General features: G+C 41.2%; 1 protein-coding gene across 1 annotated transcript in view; it reads left to right on the top strand.

Annotated features, from left to right (window-relative positions):
- The window catches only part of dipk2aa (divergent protein kinase domain 2Aa), a 31084-nt gene extending 15245 nt beyond the window's left edge, over positions 1 to 15839 (top strand). The window contains exons 3-4 of the mRNA XM_066681870.1: positions 6160 to 6463; positions 12732 to 15839. Coding sequence (XP_066537967.1) covers positions 6160 to 6463; positions 12732 to 13072 — 645 coding nt within the window. The 3' untranslated portion in view covers positions 13073 to 15839. The remainder of the gene's footprint in view (positions 1 to 6159; positions 6464 to 12731) is intronic.
- Positions 15840 to 22656: the final 6817 nt, after the last annotated feature.

The raw sequence follows: 22656 nt of genomic DNA on the forward strand, positions 1-22656 counted from the left end.
CGTTACTTGTGCCTGCATTGCCCTATTGAGAGTGCAGCCCATCTGCTCGTCGAGGCTGAGAATAGCACAGTAAGTGTCCTGGGGTCACATCCATGATGCCTCTAATGTAGCACACAGCTTCTTTCACCTGACACTGAGGTTCTGAAGCCCCGGAACACCTTCCTAAAGCAACAGGAGTCCACCCTGGTTTCATTGTTTCTCTAGTTCTTTATTACTGTATGTGCTAACAAGGCTGGGCCAGGCATGGCTGCTCTTCCACTCACTGTTCAGAAGCAGCATCTGGGCTCCACAAGCCGCGTCCTAGAGCGTAACGAAGCGAGCGGTGGCATTGTGATGGTTTTTTTCAGTGCCGGCTGCCAGGATTAGATTATAAATTCATGATTGATTGGCGAACTTTGATGTTAGAGAGATACAGATGCTGTTTTATCAGTAAGCTTCGACTGATGTACCTCCTGCACACAGATACTCCACATGGCAGCGCTGGAACTGGGCCATTTCCATTAGTTTTACAGCATTTTACCAACCTTCTTTTCTCAAGAATGGTCAATACTTTGAAGCTTGTCGTGGAAATATGACAAACTATAAATGAGATGTTGTTGTTGTTGTTGTAATTTTTGGTGAATTGGGTTTGTTTTGTGTGAGTGAATACATAGTGCTGTGACAGAACCACGGTGTGGTGCCCACTCTCACCTCCCCATCCTGATTTCAGTGCCCAAGGAGCTCCTGAAGACTGAGGAGTTGCTAATGGGCTGTAACTGATGCTGATTCTCCTGTAAACACATTTGTGGCTATAGAAATGGCAATATGGTACATCTCCCCATTCCACCTTAAATGGCAATATAAATATATTTGAGTGCCCTTTTCCCTCCACCTTAAATTGCAAAGAATTTCAGTCTACCTTCAACAGAGCCCTGTAGTATTTCACTATCAACATTAACATTTAAAGTCCACCTTAAATGGTTTAACTGTTAAACAAAACTTAATACACATGATTATCTTAATCTAACATGACTTCAACAGCTTTACAGAAGGGGAACACAAAAGATGACAGAGTTTATTGTTCATTTATTTTTGCTTAAAATTAATTTAAATACATAGCGCTGCTAATTTTGTGCTGTTCCAAATAAAACTAAAACTTGGTGCAATTACTTAAGTTTCTGTATCAGTACTTTTTAAAGTTTTAGTCAAAACCCTCAGCTCTCAGTTTATGGTTTTTCCTGGCCTTTGAGTTTCATATTTACAATTCTCAACCAGAGCGGCCCCAACTGTACTGGGAGACGATCGGCGAGAGGAGTAAAGACTGGATCATGGACTCCACACACTACAGGATCATGTGGGAAGTTTGTTTTCAGTCACTCTGAAATCAGGAGACATTTTGCAGTGTCAAGACACATTGTCAGCCTTAAATCGTATTGTTCACAATAATATCGTCATAATTAAAATAAATAAATAAATAAAAATAATAATAAATCGATATCGTGATATTATTTTAGGGCCATATCGCCCAACCCTACTCCACAGATACGGCCAAAAAAAAGTTCTAAAGTTCAGTTTTGTAAATGTGGTCTATTTAAGCTGGTAATTCTTGAATCTGTTTAAGAGCAGGCTTCTTCTCTTCAGTAAGGAGTCCATGATGATGAGCGCCTTCATGGTGATGCTGAAACATTAGCAAACTGGGCCGACCAGTGCTGATCTTCTCAAAGGCAGTGCAGCACTTTTTTTGTTCTCTCCAACCTTTCACCTGAAAACACGCCCACGCTCGGCCACTTGGCAAACACACACACACAAGCCTTCACAGAAGGTTAGAATTTCCAACGTGGCTAGAAATGATTACAGCTTCCATTCTTTCCAGCGCTCTTGCTTTCAGTTTTTCAAAGAACCTCACTGGGATATTTTGGAGCTTGTGATCTCAGGTTACAGACTTGCTTACTCCACACCTTCAGTTTCCAGCTCCAGTTTTTTTTTTCTTTTGTGTCTGTTTTCATTTCTCAGTAAGGCTTCTCCACTTCTAGATGGTGCTGAGCTGTTCCCCTGGACACAGCTGTGGGTTTGTTCAGATGTGAAGTGAGAGCTGAGCTGGATTTTCAGTTTTTATCCGTATGGTTGATTTAAGAGGATATTCTTACATAATTTCTTTTTTGTGTCAGATGTCACTACTTTTTATGAATGAATGAAAAGAATTAACAACCAATTCAATCAGTTATTATTTATTGATGTGTCAGAAATATATTCCAATGGGATGTCTCCTGCAAATCATCCAGCAATAGTTTACTATAGTTACAGACACCATTTCTGTTCAATAAGGACATAGTCTCCCCTTTTTCCACAAGTGAGCACAGTTCTTGGGTCTTGAAATGTCTGTGAGCTGCTTTGGTCAAAATACCACTAAGATCAAACTCCACAACCACGCATTCCCCATGTCTAAACAGCCCTGTTCAGGGCCTGTTCTTTTAAATGATAATGAGCCGCTCGCTGTTAACCTCGACCCTGAGTGCGCTGCAGGGAGGAGCAGAAACTGCCTTTTAGCCTGGGTTCATATGTGTCCTTTTAAAGCTGAAAGTAAAATTTCTTCATCTTCAGGATATCAATAGTCTGTTATATTGTGTCTGTAGTGAGCCTTTCAGATTTTGGAGATAATATCCGCGGAAAGAATCTAAACGTGTAAATTTTAAAGCTAAATTTTTTCGTCGGTATGGAAGTTGTGTACGTATTTCGCCATCTAGCGGCGACAGAATGCAACTAGTGCAGCATTTAAGGTGAAAGAGAAAATCCAAATGAATCGATTGCTCATCCTTGGTATCCCGGATGTGTATCTGATTTTTTTTGTAACATATCTGAATTTGGCCTATCTAATTTGAGCAACTTCGAAAAATATTGCTAAAATTTTTTTGAGCTTGAATTTGTTTTTTCATTATTTATTAACCTTGAATAAGAACAGTGAAAACTTGTTCTTGAAAATTCACGGGTTCTATTCAAGAGCAATTATATTCAGATGCAAAATATTCAGAGGTGTAAATCTGAAGACTTTCAAAAAATTCAGTGCTACAAATTCAAAGGTGGTAATATTTCAAAGTCTGATGCGACAGATTTGTGTCTATAGATTTTGAAGCTGTAATTTTAAGGTGAAAATACTACTTAATGTTGCTTTAAACCTTATTCATTGCCTCATAACTTTGAATGTGAGAGCCGTTTTATCTTGCAGTGGGACACAATGGAAATGGTGGGCTCTACATTTTCAGGAATTGTCTGAATCTTGTTTCTGAACTGCGTTATCATTAAAATAATCAATGAACCTCAAACTAGGACACAGAGTGTTAATTTGTAACCGATCTGAATGACCCCTTTCCATCTCAGCTGTACAATTCTGCTGAATTCAAAAGCACAAAGCTGTGTTCCAGTTTTTCTCCACGTTCTTCTCTCAATTTGCTGCAAAGAAGCTGACTTTTCTAAAAAGGGGAACAGTTCAGCATCAAGCTGAGATGAATAATGGGGGTGGACCTCAAATGCCATTTCACACCCCCCTTCCTCTCCTTTCTCTTTTCAGAGTACTGCTGATGTTATTGAGTAGAGCGCCGCTCTGAACTGGAACAAGCTCCTCACAGCTCTTTAAAGCGATGGGGTTTTACAAGCGTAATGTGCCTTTGACATTCACAGGACGTCTTTCAAGCTCTCTGACGTTTCACACTCTGGTGGTCCTGTCCTCCTTTGTTTTTGAAGGAGGAAAATAAGACCGAATATCAAATAAGTATTTGGAGTCAGAGCCTGCTCTGTCCAGACCTCAGTGTTTACTTTGCGTTGGCCGGGAAGAAACGTGCATATTAAAAGAGGCTGATTTTGAAACTGATCCAGGATCCCCGGGCACTTGCTCTTGTGCAAATTAGGTCAAATTAAAACCGCTTTTCTTTATAAAACAACAGGTTTGTAACTGGCACTTAGTTCTTGGCTTGGCTCCTCAGTGCTGCCTGTAATTGCTGTAGAGATGTGTGTTGTAAAAGTTGCTTTAAGCTTAAGAAATGTCTCACATCTCATTTAGTGTCTTGATTTTTTTTTTTAAAGAACCAAAAATGGAATGGTTCTTTAGAGAACATTTAAGTTGCTTTCTAAGAATACTTGGCTGGATTTTATGTAGTGTACAACAGCAAATATGAAATACAGTTGCAAAATAATAATAAACAGTTACAAATAATAAACACTTAAAATATACAAAGCCCTCTGACCTATCTCCACAGTCACAGGCTTTGAGTAATAAATGTGTGCTTAGTTGTACAGGCGACATAATAACTAAAACACAATTTGCCCAGTGCATGTGCACATTAATTTGGGACTCTGGAGCCCACCAATGCACACACTGTGAAACAAGAGGACCCAGTCAGTTTTTTTGTGACATAAGTCAGAAAACATGGGATAAAACGAGCCGTTCTGATTTATTTATTTATTTATTTTTTGTGCTCAGTCTTACATAGATCCCTTGTCTGAGTCCCTTCAATCACAGAGCTGGACCCACCTTTATGTGAACGCACAAAGACGAGATTAAACGTAGCAAAACAGGCACAACGAGTACTGAGTAAAATGGAGAAAACAAGAACCGAGAAGAAAGAGAACCAGCTAAAAACCAGAGCTTCTGCTCCTCGCTCCTCACTGCTGTGCGCTCGGGGTCGGGGTGAACAGTGAACGGCTCATTATCATTTAAAGGAACAGGTGCTGAAAGCGGGTGTTCTGAACAGGGAGGAGAACGCTGCTGTCATGTTTGTTCCTTGTGGTATTTTGACCAAAGCAAGTCACAGAATTTTCATTAAGAACTAGAACTGTTTTCACTGGTCAAAGTGTGTGTATGTGAGAGGCAACACTAAAAAAAACTTGTTGGAAAGTAAACTTCCTCATTGAAAGAGCGCGTGATGCAAACGGCACAGTTTCTTGACCCAGGTCATTTAACTGTATGTTTGTGGAGATGAAGGACAGTGTATCCCAGGCTGGGAAGCTGTCCAAGTTTTCTTGTATGTATTTGAAGTCAAAGCTTCTCACGGCATAACTCCTCCCATCATCTGTTTTGATCAGAGGAACTAGGCGTGCTCCACAGATCCTGGGGCTGATCAGCTAGGGCCCCGCCTCGCGCTTTTGTGTGTTTGCGTTTTGAGTCACCCCAGATTAAAATTTAATAACCGTGCATCCATTTTTAATAGCCTGTCTCGAAATGGCGGAAATGTGATATCCCGAGCACTTAAGTACACGTTTACGGCTGCTTTAGTCACCGAAGCAGTAAACTTCCCCGCCATTGTTTTTTTTTTTTTTTTTCCCCCTCTTCTTCTTCTGAGCTTAAAGGAGCCTTGTACACCACCAGAAAGTAGCAAGCCTCTTCTGTATCCCATGTTTTCTGACTTAACCAGCCCACAGAAAACTGGCTGGGTGGTCTTGTTTCACAGTGTGTGGGTTGGTGGGCTCTAGATACATACATACATACATACATAAATGTGCATGTGCACTGGAGATAGAGATTCTTTATTTTATTTTATAGCATGTCCCCTTTATGCTCTCTGGAGTGGAGATCCACTGTCATTAACCATTTTGTAACTGATGATGTAGTCAGTGCTGAACTGTACCGTATGGAATGACCAGGGCTTCGGTGTGCTTTATACTCGTCCTAAAATCCATTATAAAAGCTGCAAAATGATAGATGAAGCATCATCCTCTGATAATCCCTCTGACAGAGCAGATACCACTCGATTTGAGCTAAATGCAAGCATATGTAATATTCCAGGGTTTGTTTTTCACTTTCTCACTTTACTGTTCTAGATGTGTTTAAAAATGAAAGTTTACTTGCTTTTAATCACATTAAAAAGCTAAAAATAAATTAGAAAAAATGAGTGAAGAGGGGGGAAAAGCTGATGGATATTTACAGGTTGATTCCAGTACCTAATTAAATTAAACCTGATGATGATGTGCATAAACAAATCCATGCAGTGGCTGAAGCTGTGGAAGCGAAGAGGAACCAAATATAGTCTAAACAGCTTCCAAAGTAGAAATAACTACAGAAATACAAGATGTTCCTTTGCGTTTCTATTATTACGTCCAGGAAAATTGCTCTCACTGTTCAAAGACGTTATATCTTGATCGGACAAAGACCTTTAAAACCCCTCCTTGTTTCTCTCTTTCTCTGAACAGACATTCCCCTCAGACGAGGGCTGGCCGTTTGCGAAGTACCTGGGGGCGTGTGGCCGAATGGTGACCGTCAACTACGTGGGCGAGGAGCTGTGGAGCTTCTACAACGCTCCGTGGGAGAAGAGGGTGGACCTGGCCAAGCAGCTGATGGACATCGCAGAGCAGCTCACCAACAATGACTTTGAGTTTGCCCTCTACCTGTTGGATGTCAGCTTTGACAACTTCGCCGTGGGGCCGCGGGATGGGAAGGTCATCGTGGTGGATGCTGAGAACGTCATAGTCGCCGACAAGAGACTCATAAAGCAGAGTAAGTGGAGCGTAATTATGATTTGATTTTTGTAAAACTTGTGTATCAGTTGTTTATGTTTAAAAACATTTAATGGAGGCATAAGTAAATTTAACACCAAAGGGTGGCAAAAATTGATTGGTTTAAATTGAAATGGATTGGTTATGTTTTAGTTTCTCGGTAACGTGTAGCTTATTGCTTATTGTTTTTTTTTTTTTTTTTTTTAGTCCTTGAAGAAACAAGTTTATGCTCTATAGAGTGGGTCCCTCACCTGGAGGCAGGCATGTTTAAAATAGATATCACTGAACAGTATCACTGAAGTCCCAGCCACTAGGTGTCAATTTAATGGCTGTTTAATTACATGAATAATGATGCTTGCATTAATTGCTGTAACATTGTATGGTTTACGGCCACTGTGACGGTTTAGACTCTTGTTTACACCTGGTTGCTTCATGTGTAATGATATGATAATATCAGGATTAAATTTATACACAGATTATCCACATTAAAAAACACTAGGTAGAAATTTTTTTAACCTTAGAAAACGAAATAATTGTGATGCTCCACTGAGCTGTAATAGGGAGAATAGAGTCACTGTTGTTGCTACTCTGTGCTCAGCACTGCAGAAACTGCATTACGTAAGTTTTGGAGGAGGGTAGGATACTATAGCTGTGAGGAGCAGAAGCTCTGGGTTTTAGCTGTTTTCGCTCAGTTCTCTTCTTTGTTCTCATTTTTATTTCTCTGCACTCATTTATACGTTTTGCTGCGTTTAGCCCTGTCTTTGTGCTCTCACATAACCACGGATCCAGCGCTGTGATTAGAGGGACTCAGTCGAGGGGGCGGGGCAATTCTAAGGTGTTTGTTCTATATGTAAAATGCAGCACAAAAACAGAACAGCTCATTATATTTCATATTTCTGGCTTAAGCAGCCCACAATAAGTTAAATGAGTGGTCTTGACTCACAGTGTGCGGGTTGGTGGACTCCAGATCCACACATGATCCAGATGCACTGAACAAGCGACTCATAATGTGTCTACTTTTAAAGTGACATACTAGAGACGCTTTTAACAACCAAGTGTAAATGCATGTGGTTAAAATCTTACCAGGATGAAACCACCGGGTGTAAATGGGGTCTTAGAGCCGCCATTTACACGACTGCTGATGGGCTGATGTTCTAGTATGCTTTTGGAGATTTGACTTTCCTCAAAATGCTCAGCACAGACCTTGTTTTGAATGTACTGACCCATTTCTGGGTTTTTCTTTTTTGTTTTTGTTTTTTTTCTTTTCTCCCCTGAAGCGCAGCAGGTGCATTTTTATCTTTCCTTTACATTGGCCTGTAGTCTTGTCACAGATCATTTTGAATGTTCTGCAGATGCTCTCAGTTCTGAAATTGCAGGCTGGCGAAGTGGGTGAAAATTCTTGCGGACCTCTCACTGTCTCAAACTCTCAATTAAAGTCCCACCCGTGCTATTCTGAGAACAATTTTCTTTAGTAAATCTCCTGACTGGAGCTGCATTTATCTGCAAATGAGGCACCCTGCTTTGTTCTGGAATGACCGGTACCTGCTGCTCTTGTTTCTTACTAAGCACTGATATTGAGTCTCAGATTTATCAGGATTGGTGCAAAATCAATAAATTCCCAATATATCAAGTGGTTATTGTTATTATGGAAAAATGCCATTGTTCATTGCATGTGCACATTATTGTTTGTACCTGGAGCCCACCAACACACACACTTTGAAAACGTAAGAAAAAAAAGAAAACATTCTGATTCTGCTCCGCTAACTGACGTCAAGTGCAGAGACTTCAGAATTGCCCCGCCCCCTCCTCAGAGTCAGTTGAATCACAGCACTGGATCCGCCTTTATGTGAGAGCGCAAAGACAAGGTTAAACTCAGCAAAACAGACAAAACGCGTGCAGAGAAATAAGAGAATTGTGTAAAAACTGAGAAAAGGAGAATAGAGAAGAAAGAGAACCGAGCGAAAACGGCAAAAAAAACAGATCTTCTGCTCCTCGCTCCTCACTGCTGTGCACTCAGGGTCAGGGGGAACAACAAGCGGCTCATTATCATTTAGAGGAACAGGCGCTGAAACCGGACGTTTAGACAGGGGGAGAACCCTGCTGTGGTCATTGATCCTTGTGGCGTTTTGACCCAAGCAGGTCACAGATGGTAGATTAAAACCCAGAACTGTGATCATTAGTGCAAGTGGGGGGTATAACATGTCTCCATTAAATTAAACGGAGTACTGTTGAAGGACTCCACCATCAGTGAAAATCAGGAAACAAACCAAACGGTGGTGTTCTAACTAACATTCATAACTTTTAAAGTGTATTTTTGTTCCATCATACTGTATTTATGTTTATTTATAGTATTTTTGCCGGCCAAAAACCTGCTTACCGCTGAGATAAAATAGTTTAAAATGAATTCCTTGGCCGTCAGAAGCTTTTGCACAGCGTTGTTTATGACGGTAAACAGGAGCTGGCCTATTGGTGAAGTGCTGTGTCGTCCAGAACTGCTGTCCAGAATGTGGAGGCTGGTGTGTTGGCAGGTGCCACAGAGTAATGGAGCGAGCGAGTGTGTGCCCCTCTGAGAATCCCAACTGGGCTGGCAGATGGAGTGTGTGTGTTTTAGAGAGAGAGAGAGTAAGAGTCTTGTGCAGTAACTGCTTGACTGGAGAAGAGTCTCATGAACGTTGTATTGCTTAGTGGTGATAAAACCTTGAGAAGATTTCATTTAATTGAGGTCAGTTCTGAAGATCAAGTTTTAAAAAGGTATGCGCATAAAGTTGCTTACAGAGTGATGAAATAGCCGTTACGACTCCCTCAAATGTCCCTCCTCTCTTCAGTCACTCAGCTTGAGGCTAGCCAACACGAGCGTCTGTCAACCTAACAGCTTTTGGCAGTTAGAGTTCTCCTGCAAGCATATTGAGCTCCACTGATGTGTTGGCAGCAGTTTGATAAGAAGCTTCATCATTAAAACATGAATGTGTTCATAACTACCCCACATTCCTGCCACTTTTCTCTGACAGGATGCTAGTTTTAGTGGCAGTTGTACTGTGATCAAGTAAAGGCTGATGAGATATCACATCACAATCCTGCACTGTAGAAGGACACCATTGAAATGTTGTTTTAAGCAGAGGTACGCACACCAGCGCTGACACTCTTCAGTTCCTCAGCATTCACCATTTCACCAGTTATAACATGGCACTAAAGCCACATAAGTTTGAATTTGACAAAGCCTAGATTTTGAAGTCAGTTCGCACTTGAACAGGAGCTCGTGTTCACTGGCACCCTCACTTCAACGCCTCAGTTCACGATGCCCATGTGCAGCCACATTTAGGTCCTGTTTACTGTTAAAGGAGCAGCTAGTCATTTTCACCAATGGTTGTTTTTTTTCTGTATTGAAACAGACGGTATACTGACATCTAGTGGCCAGGATGTACATTCTCAGAAACAAGGTACAGTGGAGGTACATTACTGGTCACTAAAGGTGCACATAGTGTTAGTACACAATATCTTTAAAGGTCCACGCTGGAGTTAAAGTCCAGTTGTATTCTCTAAAGGCACATTATATTCTCTTGTAAGATTTCATTTTAGAACTGTGTTAAATATATAAATATATCAATGAATGAAAAAAAGCACAATGTCATGTCAAAACAGGTCTAATAGCTCCAGCTCGGCCTGGAGGTTGTGGGTTCAAGCCCCGCTCCGGGTGACTGTGAGGAGTGTGGTGTGTTCTCCCTGTGTCCATGTGGGTTTCCTCCCACGTTGGTAGGTGGATTGGAGACTCAAAAGTTGTCCATAGGTGAGTGTGTGTTGCCCTGTGAAGGACTGGCTCCCCCTCTAGGGTGTGTTCCTGCCTTGCGCCCAGTGATTCTGGGTAGGCTCCGGACCCACCGCAACCCTGAAGTGCATAAGCAGTTACAGACAATGAATGAATGAAGGTTTTTGTCGTCCAGACAAACACACTGACAACAGGTTTCAAAAATCTCACTTCTGAAGTCATCTGCATTTGGCCATCTGTAATACCATGTTCAAGTCGAGGAGAGGTCAACACATGGATAAAAAACATCTGCATTTGTGTGGACAGGCCTTTAGATAACCCAGGTCAGGATTTGTAGACACTACAGGGATTCCAGTGATTCCAGAATGCAAGGTGAGTGTTGTAGGAGAGAATTAACTTCTCTCTGAAATTGTCAATTATTTCAAATTGACGTGGCTGAGGGATACAGAATATTACATCAGTAATAACATACTAAGCTCATACTGAATAGTTTTAAGCCTGAATTCTCTTTAAATGCAGCATTACTTGTGCGTTCTTGTTTCAAACCTCATTAAAATAAAATATCTGATTAAACATCATGCAGCTGTATTTTTGCCATCTCACCCACCCTTTTACTGGCCATAACGACTCGGAGTCATGGAGACACTGGGCGTCCAGTGCAGTCTGTTTGATTAAAGTTGAGTTTACGAGCTCAGCTGTGATCGTTTCCGAGCCGCATTAAAAAGTTTCTACTTGACCTTCACCAGCTCTGAACACATTGACCTCCAAGAAGTTTCCTTTCCTCCATCAAAACTATTGTTGATTTCTGCAAATGGCCGTATGGAGCAGTCCAGCGGTGAAGTCTGTGTGTGTGTCTGTGTTCTTGTCATTCTGAATGGCTGGGCGACACGGCCTCCTCCAGTTCTGCGTGTAATTGGCTCCCCGGAGGGTGATTGGCAGCGCAGTGACTTCATTTTCTCTAATTAGTTATTGGCGCAGGATCGAGTTGTGTCAAATGACCGAGAAAGCGGATCTGCCCTTCTTACTGCCGCTGTATGACTGAATATAGTTCTGCTGATGAATTGTCGCTGCACTTTTTTTGACTTACTGCCGTCCTGCTCTGGTCACTGAAAACTCTGAGGATTCTCAGAGCCATTCATGACTCGAGCAACGAGTCATTTGTGCCACCAAAAAAGTAGCAAACAACAGTTATTAAAGTGATCATCTATTATTTGTATGTTTTGTCTATAAAGCACAACTAGTATTAGAAGAATAAGATCAGCTTTGTAGTCCCTCAATAAACCCGTTTATGCTCAAAGGAGCGGGTCCTCCAAAAAGGAACAGCCAAGATTACGGCTCTATAAAAAAAATCTTAGTTTTAAGCATTCAACCAAACCGTGTGTTGTTGTTGTTTTTTTTTTTTGTTTTTTTTTGTTTTTTTTTTTAATCTCAATTTCACATTTAATTCTAATTCTAATCAGCGTTTAAGTGTGTGTTATGTATATTAGAGTTACAAGTGTCCAGGTTGTTTATACACAGTGCGCACGTAGAACCATTTGAGTACGATAAAGATGGGCATTATTGTCCAACAATTCAATGAGAAACGAAAAGGGAGGAACTTGTCATGTCTGTCTCAAACAATGCCCTACTCCCTACATAGTGCACTACACAGACACTGCACTAAATGTTACACAGAGGAAAGCTTATATTAAATATAAATAATTTTATGGTGTGGAATTCAATACAATAAGTGTAGAAATTTATATTTTATGACCTACACTGTGCATTACAGAAAAGAAAAAAAAGTTGGTCGACAGTATTGCAGCCGCAGCTTGATATGGGATGTGTTGTCATAGCAACAGTTTGTCATGTCTTGTTGGTAAGAAACGGTTTAGTATACTAGACTGCTAAACTCATACTATTAGGCTGAGTACATAGTATATACTCTGTAGTATTAGTGTGTAGTACACAATTGGTTTCAATGCATGTTGCCAGACCACCCAGTTTAAATCTCATTGGTAACATCGCAGTCTCTGATTGGTGCAAGTTGTTTTAAGGATTATGGGTTATGAATTTCTTTATAAGGAATGTACTAATGTAAATATTGCTCATGTAACATTGTGCTGGCTGTCCAGGTCCTGAAATGTGCCTGTGTTTAGTGAAAAGGGGAGGGAGTGGTACCATCCAGTTCCCATTCCCATCCATTAAGAGAAAGGTGTATGCTCTTTAGACTCTTGGCCTCAGGTCCTGTAGATAGGGCCACCCCAGAGCCCCTGCATCACTTGTTAGCTACATTAGCCCTGCAGCTGCAGTGTTAAATTAAAGAAACAGAGGTCAAAGAGGGCCCTACGCATTGTTTTACACTGTTTGTTTCCCTGAAGAACAAGACGATCAAAACTAGCAGTCTGTTCAATTAAGGTGAAAAATGAATGCAGCCAACACCAAAGATTTATTGAGCTTTGTTTGTAGTATAAGCCATTAACATTCTCTCTCTCTCTCTCTCTCTCTCTCTCTCTCTCTCTCTCAGATAAGCCAGAGAACTATGACGTGTGGTACGAGAGCCGGTCAGAAGACTGCGATAAAGAGGCCTGTCTCTCTTTCTCCAAGGACATACTGTGCTCCCGGGTCACTGTTGACCATAACTACTACGCCATTTGCCAGAACCTGCTCTCCCGCTTCGCCACATGGCGTGGGACCACTGGAGGACTCCTGCACGACCCTCCGGCCCACATGGCCAAGGACGGACGCCTGATCTCATTGCTGGACGAGTGCACCAGACCCCAGAAGCATTTAGGACGCTTCCAGGCAGCTAAAGAACTGCGGGAATACCTCACACAGCTAACAGAGCAAGCTAGCGCTGAGAGGTAGTACATGCCCAAGAGGGGGGTGCTGGACTTCCCCTTCATTTCAGATGAAAGCTGTGGGAATACCTCATGCTCAAAAGTCTTGGCAGGTGAACACATCCTAATTCTACTCGAGATTTATCTGCTGTTTCTCATTTAGAGATTGCTGTAAGAGTCCTATTGAGATCAAGAAATTCTGATCGTTTCAAACATGGCTGCCCCAAAGTGGGTGACCCACCCCTTGGAGCATATACAGAATAAATATATTTTGCTAAACGGGATGCGTTACTCTACAAATGCATCAAAATGATCTTCCCACAACTTTAGAAAAGTTAAATAATTTTTATTTTTATTACGAACACTCATTTTATTTGAGGTCTAGAATAAAAAAGAAACCTAAATCTTTTAACAACCTTGCAACAATCTCAATGATCAATAGTAGATCTATCAACCAGATTTAGGCTGTTTTTTTGCCAGGACTTCATTGTTTTGCAGCTCAAATGGCAAACTGTTGCTAAAAGAGGGGGGTGCTGGACTTCCTCTCCTTCTCAGATACTAAGTGGGTTTTCGTAACATTGGCAGCAGGCACTGGAACATTCTGTTTGTGGAGGTATCCTTTCATTTTTGTTGTTGTTCTGTTTCTTTCAACACCCCAAAAGCAGATATATCAGCTACAGAACACGTGGCTAGCTCAGAAAGAGGGCCTTGTCTGAGCCTAATTAGAGATTTTGCACATGGGCTTGGACAAGAGGGCTGCAGGGAAGTTGTGTGTATGAGGACGTCCATGTGTGTACACGTGTCTGTGATGCTGCTGAGCCGTTGCTAATGCCCCGGCCTTGTTAGTCGTAAGAGCTGGGAACGCGGCTGGGCTTCAGTCGGCTCGTCCGGGCTCTGATCAGCATCCTCTAATGAGGTTTATATTTAATTTAAAGAGCCTTGTGTGGCCAGGCGACTCCAAAAAGCAGCTAGCTGTGTTCAAGGGACATGTGGAAAGTTTTTAATTTTGTTCTTCTTGATTTGTTGTTATATTGAGACTCATTATCCCTTGTTTGTTAGCTAAAGAAGCCCTAGTTTATGTGAGTATCGAGGAACATTTGTTCAAATGAACAGGACTCTGTTCATGCCCTAACACCGTAACAAGAAAGGTTCTCAGTGAAGTTAACTCCAGATACGATCAGAAGTGTTTGGAATGTGTGCATAGGGGAAAATCAGAGAGGCGACTTTTGCAAAAGTATGCAAGACCAGATACCAAAGAATACACTGCATGAGATATGTTGGACAAGTGAAATCAACTTAAAACTAATCAATACAGGAATGAATTCTCATTATTTCATTAATTTAAAATATATTCAGCCTATTTCTATGCATAGTTTACATGTTTTACACCCATTTTCCAAACCACATTATCCCTTATTTGACTATTGTGGTTACAGTCCCTTTAAAACTGACATATATCACTGAGCTCCATTCCCATTGGTCGTGTACTGTCCTGATTGTAACTATAACTTTTTAGCGTGGAGTTAAAGTTAAAGGAGTCATAAAACCCCCATTTCCACAGATTAACACAGTTCTGGGTCTTAATGAGATACCTGCTTTTGTCAAAATACCACAAGGATCAACCCCCACAGAAGCGTCCTCCCTTGTTTAAACAGCCCTGTTCACAACCCCTGTTCCTTTAAATGATAATGAGCCACTCGCTGTTCACCCTGACTCTGAGTGCACAGCAGTGAGGTGCGAGCTTTTAGCGTTTTCCCTCTGTTCACTTTCTTCTCCGTTCTCGTTTTCCCCTGACAACGAAACTATTAAATTAGCAATTAGTAAAGATCAGATTAAGATGTTTTCACTTGCTGAGATGTTTTCTTTGCAGTGAACTATCATCATTTGACACGGTTTTCTTTTCCTTTTTGGCATATTTTAGCCAGTCTTGGTCAAAATTAAGCACAACCTTCTTTTCCAACTGCTTTTCCCATTCAAAGTGATTTGCATTCTTGCTTTGGACCAGCGCAGTTGAATCTAGTTATGTTTATTCGTTGGCTCTCCTCTTTCAGTTTGGGTTTTTACACTTGCACTACCAAGACGAGCCTCACGTTTACAGAAACTGAATTGCACTACATGTCAGAGGTTGTCAGAACCGTCTCTTTAACACGCGTAGTGAAATACTTTGAAGTTTTAATTTTACACGTTGTCATAGAAACAAACTTCATTGCTGTGGGCAGGAATATTGGGCTCACTACCTGGGTATGAACGGCCTGTTTCTGTCTGTTTTATATGTTGTGCGCCATTTTTATGAATCCTCTGTTTCTTCGTCATGTTGCGTTTAGTTCTGTGTCTGTACCCTGATGAAAATGATACCTTAGCATTTAAAATCATCTTAAATCTGGTCTTTCTATTATCTCCAAGTAAAAGAAAACATTGTATCTGTAGTTTTTCATGATTTTAACACCTTTTACCTGAAAGAAAACATTCCTTTTGCTCATAATTTGACTTTTTGACCAGAAATAATAAAACGATTGCTAATGGAATAAGACATTCTCTCGTTAGTTAAAACGATTTAATTACAGATGTCTATAAATGTGTTCTAACAACCATCTCTCCATGGAAATGTTGAAATGTAGACTTGATTTAAGATGTTTTTATGTGATAAGGTCATTTTTGAAGTGGATTACCCCCATTGCCTGGTGTTTTATTTTCCATTTTTGAGGCTACTCAGTAGTCTGGTCTTACTGTGCCTTCCAGTCTGAAATTAGTATTTCCAACTGGATAAGAACTTCAGAATATTAAAGTCTATCTATATTTACCCGCTCTGCAGTTGATGGCCTTTTTTTTTATTCCTCATTCCACACGGAAAGATTTGAATTTCACAACATTTAAAATTGAATTTTTATCTGCTGCTTTTCCTTGGGTGTGTGTGTGTGTGTGTGTGTGTGTGTGTGTGTGTGTGTGTGTGTGAGCCTCCCATATAGATTTTCCTTCTGCTGGACAACAGCCAACACACACACATCCTCTAGTACAGGCCAAGGGAAGGAGGAGAAGGCGTCTATACATGGACTGTACCAATCAAACTCTGTAGAACTGATAAAAGATCTTAACTGCACCACTTACTCTAAAGGTAAACTAAAGTATAACTCCACAATCAGTCTAAAGAGCTAGAAATTACACTCCTCTGGTGAGGACCACAGCTTCGGTTCCCCTTTCGTTAAGTCGACATCTTAAAAGACCCACTCTTGGCTTATGTCTGTAGACCTCATATTTCATATTAAGATTGGGGCCTCGGGCTAAGCCCAGATTTGCCTCCCTTGCAGAGTTCGGTTGTGATGATGAATGGGGTGACTCTAGGCTAAAGTTAAACACACTCACCCTTGCCTCCTATATATAGATTGCCTCCCCCCCCCACCACTCTTGCGTACCACAGTGTTACTGAAGGAGGCTTCAGTGCTGTGACTTTTTTTACTGATAAACAGAAACCTTTATTTTTATTAACCTGAAGGTTTCGCCCACATGCAGCTTTTGGTATTCAATTACAGGTAGATATGTTACATAGCATTGTTTGAGCTTAACTACGTGTTTTAACACGTCATTATTAATAAAGTCTTTGTTTTGTAGCAATTCATTTTTTCACAATAATAATTGAATGATAATTATGTATCATTAATGAATGGGAAAATAATTTTTGGGTTTGGAGCCATATCTATTTGAAAATATAGAGAAACAATCTGAAATCGTTGGTCACACTGCATTTCCAATAATAAATGATTGTTAGTGGCCAACAGCACAGTGGTTCTTGCATTATTTAGTGCTATCATGTTTTCATGCTTAGCTGAGGGTATGCTCCTTTTAAAAGTGATTTTAAAGCCTGATTGTGTGAACCTTTTTTGTAAAAGGGAGCTCAGCTTTTACAGCTCAGATCAGTTTACGATGACTTGCAGGCTTTATTTGGGTGGAGGTGCCATTGTAGCCAGTTTTGGATTACAAAAGCTCAGATGTACTATGCGTAATTCAGTGCAAACTCCATGCCACTGTAATCATCCCCATATGACTGGTGGGGGCTGGTCACCAAGCTTCGTGTACACAATTGATCAGAAGGCCACACTGCTCCAGTGATTGTAAAGACTGAAAGGACCAAGTCAAGGGTAAAGGATTGGCTGAGGGGTGTAGCCGAGGGTTTGGATACAGTGCACATGAGCAAGTACATTCATCCACGCACAGCATCACTCTTGACATCTTCATTAACACGATGCAACGAAGCACAACTCAAAACAAATCAATCAGGATCAAGCTCAAGGTCTCCGGGAGATTTGGAGCAGGTGTCATTAGCACAAGTGCAGCTGATTACGATGGGAAAACATTTCAAAGTCAGCTTGTACGTTTAGCTTGGACCTGCTTTCTACATCTTATTTCTTTTGTATTCTTGGTTGTTTGTTTGAGACGAGTACATCCACTTTAGTCAGTGAGAATCTCCTCTGAAGTATATATATTTTTTTCTCTTCAGATTTTTTTGTTAATTTTTTTCTTTAAATGGGAATTGGGTAAGATTTGGTATGTTTGCCACTGGGCTCCCCCTACAGAATATAATTCACTTTTACAGCACTGTCCTGAAATTTTAGAGAGGGGTGGTGTGTGGTCATTTCCTACCCTATTTCTGCAATGCTGAGCCTGGAGTTGCAATGAGAGAGGGTCTATTCTCCCTATTACAGCTCAGTGAAACAATTTTAAAGGCAGTCATTTTAAGATGAAAATACTACCTGGAGTAGCTTTAAATCACTTGCAAAAATTGAATCAGTGCTAATAGCTTCCTCTTGTGGAGAAAGGTCATACTGATAGACGCACGAAAATCAAACCATATACGTTATATATGTGTGCGTTTTTGTTATGGTGGAGTCACTGGAACTTTTCATACATTTGTGTTTTTATATTTTCATAATTTTAAACACAGATGTAATATCACACTTGGAAGCTCGCTGCAGAGAGTGTGGATAATTTTCTGTACTTTCTGTACTATAAACTATTTTATCATGAACTTTACTGCAGTACTGTAGATCCAAAATGGAGGAAATCCTAATGAGCATTTAGCTGAGTGACAACTATGTTTGTGTAACACTACAAAAAGCGGATTATAATATGGGTCGTACAAGAACAAGTGGCTTGGTAAGTGGTCATTTGGAGTGTTGGATTATACAGTATTATATAGCTTGCTGTGTTTTTACTGTTTATATTGGGTTAGCGTCTTCGTTAGCTAACCACAGCAAAATGGACTGTTGGCATCACCATAACTCCGGCATGGTGTAGTTTGAAGAGTGACGTGAACTACAGGGGTCTAGAGCAACCTCCGCTGGGGCTTATAAATGTTGCGTAATAATCTATTCCTTTCAAGCTCTTCCTTGAAGCAAAATATACTGTCCATACCCTAGCTGCTAAATGGTCCAAATGAAATGTACCTTCCACGTACATGTTTTCTCAGAAATATTTTACATTTTTTCAGCACAGACAGACAAAACGTCTCATAATTGGAACCAAAATGACCAGCCAGACAAGACTGATAACGTCAGCAGCTGGTCCCTGTCTGCCATCATCTCAGGCCTCAGATTAACACTCTATACAAACACAGCCGAGTGCTGAGTGTGCGGCTGTGTGTTGGACGGATGCTGCGAGATGGCCACCAGCACGGAGGTTAAAGAAAGGGAGATTGCTTGGAAAGCCAACTCAGTGGGGTGGCAGAACAGCTGTGCCCCCATTACTCTCACAGTCCACATGGCTGTCCCGGAAAAAACGTGCCGTGGATGTAATTACCATTGACCTGACTCTGAGAGAAAGAGAGAGAGAGAGAGAGGGCACCATTGCCAGCTCCCCCCCTCCCAAGGGGCTATTAAAGCCAGGCTGGCACTATGATTACTTCTGCACGCCTGTGCGAATGGACGCTCCACTGGGCTGCGAGCTGACCTCTCCACCATCCGTCTTCATAGCTGACAGAAATAACATTTCATCACAGGACTCAGACTCAAGTAGTGTCACATTGGTCTCGTCCTTGAAATCCCACCTCTCTGGAGTTTCAATCTTTTTCCAGTCTGTGGAAACCAGGGGGGGAGGTACACTTCCATTTTCAGTCGGCCCACAAACTGAAAAGATTGTAAATTGGATTCGCTAAAAACATGTAGCATACATATGCTAAAGGCCATGAAGTAGCAGCGTTGACCCTTTTTGGTAGCTACATTAATTCTTCTTCTTCGCTGTAGAGTTCCTGAAAATAGAACGTGTTAATGGATCACTAGGGGACCAGGAGCTTGGGGGGAGGAAAGGTTGGAGAGTGTAGAAAGATTTCCACAAGCTGGAGAGGGAGATATTTTTGAACAGGGCTTTCAGATTTTTGTGTAACGTATAGAGCGGGGGTAGTCCAACTTGGGGGCAGCCGGGGCCTAGTGGTAAAGAAAGGGGGCTTGGGACCAGAGGGTTGCCGATTTAATCCCTTTGACTGGCAGAGAAATTGGAGGCGGGGAGTGAAAAAACCTCCCTCAACATCCATGGTAGAAATACCTGAATCCCAACTGCTCCCAGGGCGCTTGGATGGTTGCCTGCTGCTCCAGGTGTATGGGTGCACCCACTTCCCCTAGTGCACTAGTGTGTTCATTGCTGCAGACGGCTTAAATACAGAGGCAAAATTTTGTTGTACGTTGTGCAATAACAGTTAGGTTTTCCAGTCCATTCATTCTTAATTGACTGGTTTGTACTGCCCTCTTCTGTGAAAGCAATTTTGAAAACGCCATTTTAGTTTCTAGACACAATGTTAGCTTGCCTTCAAGCTCTGTGATTGGAGGAAGCCGCAAGACACAAAAGGACACTGCGCAAAATTTGGCCTATTTGCAAAGAGACGTTTTTCTCTCTCTGATTTTTAAGTTGTTGCAGCTATGGCCTAAAGGGTAGTGAAGAAGCCTTGAGACTGAAGTGTCTCTGGTTTGATCCCCTTGACAGGCAGGAGGCTTGGGGGTGGGGGACTGATAGAACAGCACTGTCTCCTCCCTCAAAATCCACAGCTATGGTGCCCTTAAGCAAGGCACTTAACCACCAACTGCTAGCTAGGTGCTGAGATGGCTGCTCACCGCTCTGGGTGTGTGTGTGCTCACTGCTCCGGTGCACGAGTGTGTGTTCACTGCCATTTGCCAGCCAGCATGTTCATGAAACAGGCAGTTGGAAATTCAACACACTTGCAGGAGAACACCATGTCTCCCAGGAATCCTTCCCAATTTGTGATAAAGAAAGCCAAATGTTTCCTAGAGCAGACTGCAGGTGCTCTCCCAGATCAAAGGCATCGACGTGCTGACTCAGGATGCTCCGGTCTTCAGTCGCTCTTTATCAGCGAGAGTGGATCAATAAGACAGCACCTTGCAATCTAGGCCAGAGTCATGCCAGTTCCGCACCAGGAGCACTGTATCGAGGCCAACCAAAACAAGGTGCTCTCTGCCTTACCCTTTTGATCAACATTTTGGTCTGATGAAGATCTGGGAATGTTCAGTGGAGCACGAACACACAGCAGACAATAGCGCCTTGCTTGGCACTGTCTTTAGAAGATAATCGCCCTCGGGCACTGGGTTTTGCATTTGGCCGGCTTCGCTTATTGCTTGTTCGAGTTCGGAGCGCAGGAACCTCTCTGGAGATCAGGCAAAGGATGACGAGTCTGGCTTTTCTCCTCGAGCCTAAATGCAACAGCTGGCTTGCAACAATCTTATTTAACACAGTGATGATAAGAGCTCTCCATTTGTGATGAAGATATGGTGCATCTTAGGTGGGAATCGAGAGAAGACACTTGAGTCACGCTAATAGAATACCTCTCGTCTCCATGGGCAAGACTTGGCCCTGACCTTTAGCATCTGAATAGGATTGAATAAGCCTTGAATGGAGGTGGATGGTCAGGACACAACTGGTTAAATGATGTTGATAGGGAATATATTTTAATATGGGGCTTTGTGCACTTTTTTAAGGGTTTAACATTTGCACGCAAATTCTCAGGATGTTTAGCTTTGCTCAGGTTTCCTTGTAGAAGTCTCAATTAATGTTGTCTAATGTGGCCTGATTCACAATTGAAAACAAGTGTCCATGACTGTGTTGCTACTGAATACATTTGCAACACAACGACAGGCAGCTCGTCAGTGTTTACGTGCCGTTAACCGAATATTTACAGACTAAGTGATGCTAATCGAGCATGGCCATGTTTAATGGAATTTCCCACTGACCTTCAGCCCTCAATTTCAGTTCCCACTGTGAATGTGTTCTTTCAGATATGCCTGTTAAATACAGGTGCTGTGAAATTAAGCTCATAGCAGTGCTGCTTCCACAGACGGACACGGACACGGAGAATGGATCTTACTGAAGAGCTCCTTAGCTTTAAACATGACAGTGGCATCATGATTCATGCTGTTCCGGCCCTGCTAGAGCTGCCCCAGTCAACAGTCAGTGAAAGTCAGATTTCTAGAAGTGATATGAGCTCAGCATTTTTAGAATTTTTTTTGGAGGTTATAGTTAGAATTTTAACATTTTTGTAACATTCAATGCTTTTTTATGTAATTATGAAATCATGATGAATTAGAAGTAAATGAAAAAGTTTATAAAATACTAATAACAATTAAACTAATTGTTAAAATGTTTACTGTAAATATTTTAATATCAATGTTTTAAATTGAACTAAAACCCTTTTTTTCTGTTTGGCATTTGTTGCATTATATTGTGTGCAGCACTTAACTGATTAAATTATATTTATCTTTACATTTTTTTTACAATTACATTTGTAAAATTTTACCATATTTTATTTTATGAAATCTTCTCCAATCTCATTTTAATTATGCTTTAATTTCCATAATTTTCCTTCTGTTTGTACGACGCTTGTACAGCACTTTGAATTACAACTTAATTTGTTTGAAAGTTGCTACAGAAATAGTTTATTTGTTTGACTTATTGACTGATAAGCATTTGAAGCTCCTGAAGCTCTTGTGCAGATGCATTGTTTTGTTGAGTGGGACCATTTTTAATGTAGTCTAAATGTCAGACTAAATTAAAGATCATTACATACACTGAAATATAATTTAAACAGTGATATATATATATATATATATATATATATATATATATATATATATATATATATCAAGCATCTGTGGCTAAGCAGCTGCACACAAGCTGGAGTGGTGTCTAAATCACAACCGCCTTTAGTCTCTGAATCAGTGGAAACACTTTGATGAATCACTGTTCAGCATCTGGCAGCGTCTGATGGAGGACTCAGAGCCAGGAAAGCACTACCTGCTCAAAGGCACAGTGGCAGCTTTAAAGTTTGTTGGTGGTGGAATAACAGGCTGGTGAACAGAACAGGCTGGTGAACAGAAACCTTGAGAACTGTGTACAACTTTGTGGCAGACGTTTGCGGGAGATCTTTCACCGTGCCTCTGTGCACAAAGCAAGAGCAATGATGAAGTGGTATTGTGTGACTTGTGTTGACATTTTTGTATAAAGGCTGTATCCTAAAAATGTATGCTCTGAAAGTGGGTCCATCTGCTTCTGGGAAAGCTGACCTTGCTAACCTTGAAAAGAGCAGACTTGATTTGAACCTTGGTTCCACTCTTATTGGTT

This window comes from Hoplias malabaricus, chromosome 9 (genome assembly GCF_029633855.1).
Source record: "Hoplias malabaricus isolate fHopMal1 chromosome 9, fHopMal1.hap1, whole genome shotgun sequence".
Lineage (NCBI taxonomy): Eukaryota > Metazoa > Chordata > Actinopteri > Characiformes > Erythrinidae > Hoplias > Hoplias malabaricus.